Genomic DNA, 12,681 nt, shown 5'->3' with positions numbered 1-12,681 from the left:
GCCCCAGCCCTCCCGCGTGGGGCAGATTGTCAGTCACCAGGGAAGGAAAGAAATAGAAGAAAGAGACATACTGGAGAAGTTGACCATTGCGAACTGCTGACACCTGTCCCCGGTGTATCCCACAGGACACCTACCAAAAGAAAGAAAACCAGAAAGAGAGAGCCAGGATAGCGAGCCGCAGACACGGCAACACCCCGGCACGGGCTCCTGCCGCCGCCGGCTGGGTTCCTTGCCACCGTTAACGCTTTGTACTGGCCTCGCCACTCTGCCCCTTACCTGCAGCCCTGAACTGGCAACCCAAGGATTAGGCCAAAAATGAAAAACAAAGCAAAACAAAAACAAAACAAAAGAACTAACAAACCAAAATACAAAAAAAGAAAAAAACAAAACAAAACAGCCAAAGATCAAAACAACCAACACCCCTGGCCCTAGGCCCTACGTTGGGGGGGACTGCACCCGGAAGCTTTCTAAGGAGCGGGGACTTGTGTTTGTATCTTCAAACATACTTTGCTTAGGATCTGGCATGTACAATCGCAAAGGCAGTTTCTCCAAACATCTCTGTCCGAAGAATCCGTTTGGACATCTGGAGAAGGAAAAGGGGAAAAATCACAGAACAAACTGGCATCATCCGCGAGGCTCAGGTTAGAAATCAAAGTGCACAGTGATGAATGAGAAAACCAAGTCGGGCGCGGGGGCACACTCATCGCTGCAGGGGGCTGGAGTCAGGGCTGGGGGGAGGGCTCAGAAATCTTCCAAATCTCTCTCATAGATGTTGCTCCGTGGGTGGTGGGGGGCAGGGGTGGGGTGGAGAGGAGGATGATTTAGGGAAAGTGGGTGGGGAGATTGGGAACCTCATGCCTAATTATCCTGTGGTCGGTGAGACTTCCCTTCTGACCTGCCTGGGACCCCGTGAAGCTGGAACGGTAGCCCTTTGGAGCCAGGCAGGCAGGCAGGGTGCTGGGAGCCTTCCAGAAGACCAAGTTCTGGGAAGCCTCCTTCCAGACCCTACCAACGGCTTCTCTCCAGGGCCCTGGGCAGGTTTTCTCATCCACGAAACAGCCCCCAGAAAGCTCAAAGGAGACCTCTGGAATGCTGTTTCTAGACTGTGTGCCCATGACAAAAGGGACCTTGGAGATGTTCCATCTGTTCTCTCAAAGAGGGTTCTGTGGCCAAATAAATTTAAGAAATCCATCCCCGGGTTTCCTTGTAGAGCTGCAATGTGCGCTGGCATATGAAAGGCTAGGAAAAGTTTTGTAGGAGGAAAGAGCTGAATATTCCAGTATGTCCCAAATTTATTTGACCATGGAAGATGTTTTTTGAGGAACCCTTGTGAACATGGTTTGGGGAAGGCTGCCCTGAAGCACTACATATGGAAAAAAAAAAACTCAGTGAGGAACAGGTGATGTGGAGAGGAGCAGGAATTCACAGCGTCTCAAAGCCGGCCTGCCAGGGCCAGGTGTGGGCACCTGCCCTCACATGGCAAGAACCACAATTGCGGGGGAGGGCCAAAGCAGGCTCCCTGAGGGCCCCGAAACCTCTTCCACTCAGGGGTCCCCTGGCTGCCTGGGCTGCCTGTCCTTTCCCCGTGACCTGCTCCTCCATCACTGTCTGGCTCTGGTGGGAGTGCGTCCTCCCCTGCTGGGTCCTGTGCAGCTGCTGAGCACCATCCCTGCTCCCTGTCTTTGTCCTCCCCCCGCGGTACACTGTCTTCTCTCTGGCTGCCACTCTACTCTCAAGTGAGTCCCTGTCCTGCAGATTTCTGGGACACATGCCCAGCCCTGTACTATCTTCTGAACCCCGGCAAGGCCAGATACCTAAGGGAAGCTTAAAGACAGGGCCAGACTGACCATCCCACCCCCATTCCCCTACTCAAAGATGGGTTTGGGCTGCCTCTTCCTTACTGGGAAATTAGGTAACTCCATCGCCAGTGTTCCCTCAATAATAGGTCAGGTGTTCACCATGAATCAGTAAACCTCCTCAAGAGGTGAGTGTACTCGACCTCTGAGCATTCTTGTGTAGACCAACCATCAGCAACCCCTTGAGCTTATAGGGGATGGTTGCTGTCGGCTGTGATAGACCCTCGCAGAACTCCTGTTGCCCCCAGTCTAGCCTGAGGGACTGGGAGTGGTTGGTGGGCAGGCAGCCGGAGTTTCTCTGGCCTCAATGGCGTCTCCCGCAGGGGAGGCAGGAGGCTGGTCCTTGCAGGGCTGGTAGTAGATGTGTAGGAATGCCTGGCCAGTGCGTAGCCGTGGAGGGCTGGGAAGTGTGTCTGGAGAACGTGGCGGGAGGTGGGGGTTGCAGTGGACTTGACGCACACTCATCCTGTTGAACAGGGTGGCTCAGAGAAGGACGAGGCTACCACCTTGTCAGTACGTCCTTCTCTGGTCTAAGCATCCCACCCGGGAAAATGCAGGTCATTGCTAAGGCTTCCCAACCAGCTCCAGTCAGGCTCAGCTCTCCTTCCTCAGCTCTCAGAGACTGATGTCCACTTGGGGTGGGGGCTGGAGGGGAGAGGTGATTATTAAAGCAGCAGCACCTTTGGGGATGGAGAATAAAGACCCAGGAAGTTGCCAAAACGACTCTCAGAATCCTCAAAGGAATAGGAAAGAGATAGGTTTGGCTGTGTCCAATGTCTGAGATTAGCCCGGCTCTTGGGTGTGTTTAAGAGAGAGAGTGGGGTAGTGTAAGGGCAGGAGGGGGCAAAGGGGAAATTGATTCCCACTGCTGACAGTCAGGGATGCTGTCCCATGGCTCTTGGAGACCAATGATAATAAGTAAGCACATCCCTGCGTTGCTGATCCCACACCCAGCCTGGACTAACCGGACTGTAATCTATCTTTCATGGCCACTGAGTTGTACAACTCCAGGTGGCACCGTGGGTACGGTCTCTAACACGAACGTGCCCCCTGGAGTTGTGTAATATGGTCCTAATCTTCCTACCCTGGGAAAGTGTCTTCCCCACTGGCTGAACAAAAGAGGGCAGTGGGGGATGGGCACCCCATACTGTTCTTTGGGTACTAGATCTTTCCAGCGGGCTCCTGGACTCTCCTTACTCCTGCTTGGTAAGAATGAGCCACGTCCAGGAGCCTGGGGCTTCCTGGGGACGATTCTGGGGGTGGGCCTACAGCCTTGCTACCCTGTGCTCAGGACCAGGTAGGGGGTACGGGCTGCATAAACCTATCAACCACGAGGGGGGGTCTGACTCCATGTGGGGAGCTGGCTGGTAGTGGGTGGGTTCCCACTGAAACGGGGAGTTTCAGGGGCCCAAGGGACAGATGAGAAGGAGCGGCAGGTCATAGCTTTCTCAGCCCTCCCCCAAGTCATCCACTGTGACTGGGGGAAGGTCTGTGCCCAGGGCTGGAGAAGAGCAGAGGTGAGACAGGGGCAGAGAGGAGAGCCCACGGGCTGTATCTGGGGTGACAGAGAGGTTGGGACTCTGCCTCCCCGTTTTCCCACCCACCTCCCGGGCCTCAGTTTCTCCTTTTGGTAGCCTGGGGATAATGCCATGTGTGCTGCCCTCACCCGGGGGAGGGGGAGGATGAAGGATGAGGGTGTGCCCCAGGCACTGGAGGGGGGTGGAGGGTCTCTGGCCTCATGAGGGGTGGGGTGGAGATGTGGAGAGGATGAGCAGGCAGATGGGTATGGGATGGGAGAACCACCTGGACATGGGGTGGGGCAGGTGGGGGGATGAGCTTGATGGGAGAGGGAGGCATGCCGCTGGTATGTGCACAGGGCTGGAAAGAGTCTTGTTCTGTCATCATCCCCTGAACCAGTCCCCAAGAGTCACGCACCAACCGTGCTCCACAAAAACACGGAGAGAAGAGGAGAAAGCAGCGAGAAGTGCAGAGGCCCCTGTCTGGTCCAGACAGGGGACAGTCGCCTGGATTTGGACCCCCATTTTCCAATCCCCCTAAGTTTTCTTTTTTAAAACAAAATTCAGTATCCGTGATACTGTTTATTTTGGCTCTGAATTCCAGAAAAACAGGAGGGATGGAGTGTGCCTGCTTCCCAACACTCCCTGCAGGGCTCAGAACCAATACACAACGACAAGTGTCAGAAAACCAGGAAGGAAAACTGATTTTTATAGAAACTGGAATGAAACTGACCAGTCTAGTTTCATTATCCAAGCTAAGCGGAAATGCAAAAAAATCAAAATAAAAAGTAAACAAACAGCACAAATGGTAAGACGTGAGTTCCATTTCCTAGATTCTTTCCTTTTTATTCCATTCAGGTGTCATCAGGAATCCCAAGAGGCCTGCCCCCCACTTCCCTCCCGGCTCGCCCGCCCCCAGAATGGCCTCTGGGTTCTGCCCTGCCCCCCTCCCCCCTGTCCTTCTCCAGCACAGCTCTGAGGACCTGCCCTCCTGAAAGTGATCCTCACCAGGGACGCCCCTCTCCCCTGAGGGCTCAGGGAGTCAGGGAAAGTTGGTTCCAGGAGCCCTGGCTGGGGCTGACCTAGGGCAGGTTGAAATGGGGAGGTCGTGGTTTGGGGTACCAACATCAAGTTCTAAGTAGTGAACCCCAGTTGCCCACAGGACACCATCTTCACAATGATTGAGGCTCCTGCCCTCTGTTTCTCTCAGATTTAGCTGGGTGTGACTCAGAGGGTCCTAGGGGTACAGCCTTGCTGGCAGGACCCTGTGGGAACCCATATAGCTCATCACACCCCTTTCCACACTACACACTAGCACTGGAGCTCTGGGCCCCCGTGGCCTTCCTCGGCCCTGGCACCTGTCCTGGTGGCTGGAACCTTCCCTGCCTGGAGCCAGGGCTGATCTCAGTGATGCTGCTAGATTCCTTCAAGGTTCCAGGGTCCGAGGGGCTAGGGAAGAGGAAAGGCCTGGTGTGTGTGTCCGTGTGTGTGTGTGTGTGTGTGTGTGTGTGTGTGTGTGCGCGTCGGGGAGTAAAAGAAGAGGGGCGTACAGGGCTGGGGGATGTCTGTGAGGTATATCAGAACCCTTATGAGTTTCTATAGATCTCCTGCAGAGAGCTCAGAGTGTTTTCACAGCTAGAATGTTCCCCAGGGTCTGTTGCATGAATGTGGCAGCCTCCTAGAGACAGAAGAAGGGGAAAGATGAGGGGCCGAGTCCAGGCTAAGAAGTTCCCTGGGGGACCTGCTGTTGCTGCTGGGACAGTCCCCGGAAATTCAGGATGGGGGAGGCCAGTAAGGGGATGGCAGCAGGTGAAGGGTGGGGCTGGGGGGAAGCCAGCAAAGGAGGCCAGATCTGCTTGGCAGTCCAGCCCACCCAGCACAGCACTGAGGGGAGAGTGTCAAGGAGGCACCCTCATTATCACCTTGTGAGGTGGGGGGTCCTGGGCTAAGGCTGTAGTCAATGGGGAGATGCAGCTTTGGAGCTGGAGTCCAGAGGCAGGAGAGCTGAGAAGTGCTGAATCTGACCTTGTCTGTGGGGAGGGCAAATGCCTCTCTCTGATTTCCACTCGTACTCTGGTGGCCTCTGCCCAGATGCCATGGGAATGGGGCAACTGTGGCACCTTGCCAGGGTCCTAGGCTTGGGGTGCTTTGAAAACCCAAAGTTGTGAACTAGTGCCCCCCCCCCCCCCCCCCGCCGCCCCGCCTCGATCTGGCCAGAACCTGTGCTGCTCTCCCCTCCGGCTCCTCATTCACAACTGTGGGCCCGGCTTCGTGAATAGGACCCAGCTGGACCTGAACAAGCCCCGGACTGCTGTGTTCCCATCTGCCCTGTTGGCTAAGGGGAGTGGGATGGAGATCCTGCTGGGGAGCCCTACCTGGCTGGAGGTAGAGGGGCCCCAGCTCGAGCTTCTCCTCAACCCTGACCTCCCCCATTGGGCCACACCCAGAGCCATATCCTCACGGGTGTCCTTTCACTCCACAGAGGGGGGCTGGGGTCGGAAATGGAACAAGCAGCACCCAGGGCATAGCTGGACACTGGGCAGGGGGAGCGGCCAGGTCTTGAGGTGAGCACTGGATGCAGAGTCCTTGTCTCCCCTCAAGGCTAGGAGAGCAGACCCTTCACTACCAAGGGCACTGGGAGTTGTGCTTTGCCTGACCCTGCCAAGCTCTTCACTGCTGGGGAAGACACACCCTGGGAAATGTTCATCAGAACACAGTTTGGAGAGTTGCTGAGAGATGGGGGGGAGACAGGGCGGGGAGAGAGAGCGGGAGGGGGAGAGAGAGAGCGCAGGAGGGGGAGAGAGAGAGAACCCAGTGCCCAGTGCCTAGGGCATAGACTGGCATCTCCATCTCCGTAATAGGTGTTAGTGAAAGGGTGGACACTGGGAGGTGGGGTGGGTTGGGGCCTGAGGAACTGGCACTGCAGAAGCCCAGAGCTCTTGAGGGTCGACAGCTCCCTCGATGCCCAGAAAGGGCTAGGGAGAGGGGCAAACCTCCCTGTCTACACCCCTTGGGGACCCCGTGTCCGTGGCTTGAAGCGCACATTTCCTAGAGCCCTCGGCTTCTGCCCCAGCCTCTCTCACCCTACTCTCGCCCCTCGGCCCGCCCCCAGCAGTCACTTACTTGCAGGAGAGCTGGTTGATGCCCTCGATGTAGTAGCAGACCCCTCCATTGACACAATAGGACTTGGCCGTCTCGTTGCACTTCCGGGCGTGCCCCGACCAGGATGACAGAGTGGTACTCACTGGAGGTATGAGAGACACGTGCCAGTGACCCACTGAGACCACCTCTGGGCCCCAGGAACCACCTCTTTGCTGGCCCTTCATGGCCCATCTCAGAGCTGGAAGATCAGGAACCGCAGGAATAACTTGAGAGGGAAGGTCTGGTGGTTCCTCCCAGTCACCAACAAGGCAAAGGGGAGGCCACCAGGAGCTCTGACCGTTTGCCCAGCACCACCCTGCACCTGTACTCTGGGCCGAAGTACCCAAACCTCCAAAGGCCAGGACGATTTTCTCTATTTGGGAGGAGATGAGAAGCTAGCGGAAAATACTCCTTCGACTGGAATAAGAGCCCACTTCATTCCTGCCTTTCTGGGGGCTCCACCATAGGTAGCTGAGACATCCGGTCTTTTGTGGGGTGCAGGAAGGAGACCTCTATATCCATCTGCACTGCTTGGGATCTCAAGGTGGCCAGGAGGTGGCTGGAAGGGAGCTGGGCTTGGAGGGGAATGGCCCCTTCTGGAGACTCGTTCTCTAAGATCTCAAGAGACATGAGGAGAATCTTAGCTCCCACGTCCTCCTCCTTTGTCAGAGGGGACAAGCCTCTCAGGACTGCTACAAAGGCCATTATGCCCCTCTCCATAAGCACCCAGGGTTTTCTTTGCCTCTGCCCCCATCAGGCAGCCCCATCCTCCCCCACTCAGTCAGCTGCTGTGTCTGGAGGGAGCCTCTAGGCCTCGACAGCCCAGGCTATAAACCCTGGGGGTCAGGTTGCTGGAGAGGAGGTGGGCTGGGGAGAGGCCTGCAGGGTGGCTGGGACGTGGACACTGGGTGAGCGTGAGACGGGGCTTTCAGGCTGCCAACCCAGACCGCCCATCTGATGGCTCAGATTCATTTGCTAAATGAAAATAACTCAAGTTCTGCTCCCCCCAGGGGATGGCATCCAGAAACCTGGTTTCAAGGGAAAAGTCTTGCCCCCAGTGCTGGTTTTCCTCTGCGAGCTAATGCCCGAGGCCACGTATCCAGACTGGGTAGCACCTCAGCCTCTGGGGCTCCTAGCATCTCTTGCTCCCACCCAGCAGCGGCCTCCTGCCTGAGGTGGCCCACCCTACCTCGGCTGCTCCTGTCTCCTTAGGGGTACCGAGTCCCTCCCCGCCCCCTCCCTGTGGTGATGGGGTTGAGAGGAGGAGGAGGAGGGCAGGCACTTGGCGCCCTCAGTGTTTAGACATGTGGGAGACAGATGGAGCGCGGGGACTGGGAGTATATACACAGCTCTGCCTCTGTATATGTCTGAGGAGCTCGCTGATAAAACCCGGCGGGCAGGGCCAGCTCCCACCTTCCCCTCCACACCGTGCCTGTGGCCGCTCTGGCCCCCCCGGGCCCCACCCCTGCGGAGGTCTCCTCCCACACACACCGCCACACTCAGCCGGGACAGGAGGCCTCTGCTGGTCGCTGCCCACTCTGGGTCAGGGAGACCCAGGGAACCAAGAAAGGGACAGAGAAGAGAAATAGCTGAGGTGACCCTGCCTGCGAGTTGCAAAATCCGTTGCTCTGGAGGACACCAGAGGTTGCCCTGCCCTTCGGTTACGTTGCCAAGGAGGAGTGAAGGAAAGGGGCAGGGGAATGCCTGGCCAGAGTCAGTGTGTGTTGTGACAAGGCCGCAGGGCTCCTGACACCTGGTTGAGCATTCTCACCAGCCAGCTAGACCCCCGTGGAAGAACATGTCAGCGCCAAGGCTTGACATGAGCAGGCGAATGCAGATACGATGTGGACCACAGGCTTGGGTCCTCTCGTGGGTGTTGGCTAAGGCAGAGAAGTCTCGGCTTGTGGACCACAGGCTTGATTACCTCTGTGGCCGTGGGTGGCAGGGACTGCCCACAGCTACGCTGAGTGAGCAGTAGACAGCAGGGAGGATGGTGGCCGGGGCCACAGCCGTATACTTGGGCCTGTCCACATGAATGTCTGTGCTCATGGAGGCCTTGGGAGGCAGACGACGGCTCCTGAAGGAAGATGGGGCCTCAGCTGGGATGCACGGCCTGCGCTGGACTCCCCCCAAGGCAGCATGGTCTATGCTCCCTTGTCAGCATATCCGTCTTTCTTCACTGTGTCCACCCACGTTTGGGGAAATAAAGGTGACATCTACACTCCAAGTTGGAGAGTCTGGCTGCTCCCTTGACCCCCCAGCTGGGATGGCCCCTAGTCTCCCCAAATAGGGCTCCTGATCATCTGCCAGGCCACTTGCTTCCCCAGGCTTACTCATCCCACTGACTGAGCAGCATAGACCAAAGACCAAAGATGCTGGGACCAAAGCATCTTTCATTTCTTCTCCTCCTTTGTTTTCCCCATCCATCCATCTCCGAGGCTGTCTTTCTACCTGTTCACAAGGCTCCGGCCACATGTCTCCACCACTTCCCAGCCCAGGCCTCCACCGTCTCTTTCTTGGATGACCGCAACAGCCTCCTCACTGGTCTTTCTGCCCTCACTCTTGCCTTCATTTCTCACCTTTTTGCCTCCCTGCTGTCAAAGTGGTCTTTAAAATAGGTAAAAGTGATCAATCACTTCCATTCTCAAAATCCTCCAATGGCTTCCACTTTCCCTCAGCATAAAGGCCCCCAACTGCTCTCCCACGTCATGTCCTGTCCCTCTCTTGAAGTATCTTCAGAGTGTACTGGCTTAGTCCAGCTTCTCTAACAAGCTAGGGGTCTTCCTGTCCAGGACTTCCAAAATACCAGTGTGTCAGAGAGGCTGCCCGGGCTCCTCCCTTTCTCTTTCTCTTAGCTGCATACACTTGTACTTAAAGTACTTATTCTAACATGATTAAATGCCAAGCTCCTCCACCAGCATGTAAGCTCCATCTAGGCGGGGTCCATGTCTGTCTCGTTCACCAATGCACTCCAGTGTTTAGAGTAGCGCGTGACCCGTAACAGGTGCCTAACAAGGATTTACAGATCTCTGTCAGGAGCAAATGAACATCTGAGTTTTCGGAGTAAGGTGCCTTCTACCATCCAGGAGCTTGTCTGGTCAACTTGGCCTGATGATAACTTTTCCATAGACTAAAGCATTGTCTCCTATTACACGCAGATCTTCCCGGAAGGTCATCGGGGAAATGCAAATCAAAACCACAGTGAGATGCCGCTTCACACCCCCCTTGGATGGCTATAATAAAAAAGATGGACCAGAACCAGTGGTGGTGAAGATGTGGAGAATTTGGAATCCCTATACCTTGCTGGGGGACATATAAAATGGTGCAGCCACTTTGGAATACAGTCTGGTAGCTCCTCAAAAAATTAAACTGAGTTACCATATGGCCAGGGAACTCCACTTCTAGGTATATACCCAAGAGAACTGGACACCTGTGTGCACACCAAAACTTGTTCTGCATGTTACAGCAGCATTATTCATGAGAGCCCAGATGGGGAAAAACTTGGATGACCCAACAACCCAAATCATTGACGGGGATAAACAAAATGTGGACTAGCCATGTAATGGAGTATCATGCAGCCACGAAAAGGAAAGAAGTACTGGTATGTGCTACAGTATGGACGAACCTCAAAACCATTATGGTAAGTGGAAGAAAGCAGTCCTCAAAGGCCACATACTGTATGACTCTAATTATATGAAAAGTCCAGAATAGGTAAATCCATAGGAGCAGAAAATAGATTTGTGGTTGCCAGAAGCAGAGGGGTGGGGGCATGGGGAGTGAATGCTAACGGACATGGGGTTTCTTTTTGAGGTGATGAAAGTGTTTTGGAATTAGTGGTGATGGTTGTTCAACCTTGTGAATATACTAAGAGCCACTGAATTATATACTTTAAAAAGGGTGAATTTTGGGGCGCCTGGGTGGCTCAGTTGGTTAAGTGGCTGCCTTCGGCTCAGGTCATGATCCTGGGGTCCTGGGATCGAGCCCCACGTCTGGCTCCCTGCTCAGCAGAGAGCCTGCTTCTCCCTCTCCCTCTGCCTGCCACTCTGCCTACTTGTGCTCTCTTTCTCTGTCAAATAAATAAATGAAATCTTAAAAAAAAAAAAAAGGGTGAATTTTATGGTCTGTAAGTTATACCTCAAAAATTTTTGATTTTGCCCAGGGGGCGTCTGGGGGGCTCAGTCAGTTGAGCGTCTGCCTTTGGTTCAGGTCATGATCCCAGGTCCTGGGATCGAGTCCAGCGATGGGCTCCCTGCTCAGTGGGGAGTCTGCTTCTCCCTCTCCCTCTGCCCCTCTCCCCACTCGTGCTCTCTCTCGCTATCTCTGTCTCTCTCAAATGAATCAATAAAATCTTAAAAGTGCCTGGAAGAACGGCTAAAATCAAAAACATAAGCAACAGCATGTGTTGGTGAGGTTGGGGAGAAAAAAGGACCCTAATGCACTGTCGGTGGGAATGTAAACAGGGGCAGCTGCTGTGGAAAATAGTATGAAAATATTAAAAATAGAATTACCATATGATCCAGTAATTCCACTACTGGGTATTTACCCAAAGAATATGAAAACACTAATTCAAAAAGATATGTGCACCCCTATGTTTATTGTAGCAGCATTTACAATAGCCAAAATTGGAAGCAGCCTAAGTATCCATCCATAGATGAATGGATAAAGAAGATGGGATATAGAATGGAATATTACTCAGCCATAAAAAAGAACGAAATCTTGTTATTTGCAATGTAGATGGATCTAGAGGGTACAAAGCTAAGTGAAATAATACAATCAGAGACAAATGCCATATGATTTCACTCCTATGTGGAATTTAAGGAACAAAACAAAGGAACAAAGAAAAAGACAGACAAAAAACCCAGAAGTCTCTTAACTCTAGAGACAAACTGATGGTGACCAGAGGGGAGGTGGGTGGGGGGATGGGTGAAATAGGTGATGGGGATAAGAAGTACATTTGTGGTTAGCACAGGGTAAGGTACAGAATGGCTGAATCCCTCTATTGTACACCTGAAACTGATATAATGCATGTAAATTACATTGGAATTAAAATTTAAAAGGCCTGGAAGGGTAAACCCAGGAGGCCTCCCCCAGCCATCAGCGTCTTGGTGGGCGTGAGCTTTCGGAGGCTCTGAGGGAAGGGCCAGGAGACACTCTCCCTGCTGCTGACTGCTGCAATTCCTCTCCATGCTCATGGGGGAACCTCCACTTACCTTTCAGGGCCCCAATCAAGTGATCTCCCTTCATCAAAGCTCCCACCCACCTGCCCAGGATGCCCCCTTTCCTGTGGGTAAAGTTGCCTTTCCTCTTTCATGTGTTAGGACAGGCAGATGCTTTGAGTTTGGGTTTTGGCGTCCTGCCCGGAACTTTGAGGGACTTCGCTGGGAGCCAAAGCTATGACTCCCCAGAGCTCTGAACCCGGTCCTTCTGAGTAAGGCCTTGCTGAATAGGTGAGCGAGAGAGCAGGTGTGTGTGTGTGTGTGTGTGTGTGTGTGTGTACAGCGAACCTTTCTAAGCCCCCAGGTGAGGGACAGGCCCAGAAGCCTCTGCAGGGCTTCGGCGGTCCTATGACTCCACATGTCAAATCTGCGTCCGCTCTGGGGCGGAGCAAAGCCCAGCTGGACATCCTGGGACTGGGACAGCCACCTCAGGACGTTCCCAAGTTCTCTTTCAGCTGGGGATGAGGCAGCTGGTTTCTCGAACTCCGAGGTGGGCTGGACCAAGCTGATTGTTTTATTAAAAGCCCCACAAACGTCCTGCTGACTCCTCCTCCTCCCAGGCAACCAGGGAGGCAGTGTCTTGTGAGCTGGCAGAACTGTGACTGTAAGCAGGGTCTGCTCCGATTCGGGGAAGGAGCCTCAAGCTCCGCGGCAACAGAGCCCAAGCAGGCCGCCAGGGTCCCAGCGATGCCCCTGGCACGGCCACTGCTCCTTGGGCCCTCCCATGCCCTCTTCTGGTCACCCCACCGCTGTGGCCCTGGCTTCCCTGGGGCCTGGGCGGGCCAAGCCAACCCACCTTGGGATGAGTCACAGGGGGCAGGCACAGCTCCCCACTACCCGCCCTCCACCTCCGCCCCAGGGTGTGGTTGCTGCAGGTCTTCTGGGCTCCATGGGTAAACAAGGAGCCTGGGCATCTCTGCCTGTGGAAACGGCGCCCCCACAGGGGCCCTG

The 12,681-nt window shown here is 54.6% G+C and overlaps 1 protein-coding gene across 7 annotated transcripts in view; it reads right to left on the bottom strand.

The window, feature by feature from the left end:
- The window catches only part of NRG2 (neuregulin 2), a 239,669-nt gene that overhangs the window by 16,061 nt on the left and 210,927 nt on the right, over positions 1 to 12,681 (bottom strand). For 6 of the 7 annotated variants that reach the window (XR_013445827.1, XR_013445826.1, XR_013445829.1 and 3 more), the window contains 2 exons: positions 6,497 to 6,617; positions 72 to 130 (listed from right to left, as the gene is read on the bottom strand). Coding sequence is in view for 3 of the 7 variants with exons in the window: in XM_078067414.1 (XP_077923540.1) it covers positions 72 to 130; positions 6,497 to 6,617 (180 nt within the window). In the remaining 4 variants the exon portion in view is untranslated. Of the gene's footprint in view, positions 1 to 71; positions 131 to 506; positions 584 to 6,496; positions 6,618 to 12,681 lie in introns of all 7 variants that reach the window. The other variant, XM_078067415.1, reaches the window with a different exon arrangement.

The sequence above is a fragment of the Halichoerus grypus genome, chromosome 2 (assembly GCF_964656455.1).
Source record: "Halichoerus grypus chromosome 2, mHalGry1.hap1.1, whole genome shotgun sequence".
NCBI classification, from domain to species: Eukaryota; Metazoa; Chordata; class Mammalia; order Carnivora; family Phocidae; genus Halichoerus; species Halichoerus grypus.
Note: the sequence above shows the minus strand (reverse complement) of the source record. Positions and strands in the feature narration are given on the sequence as shown.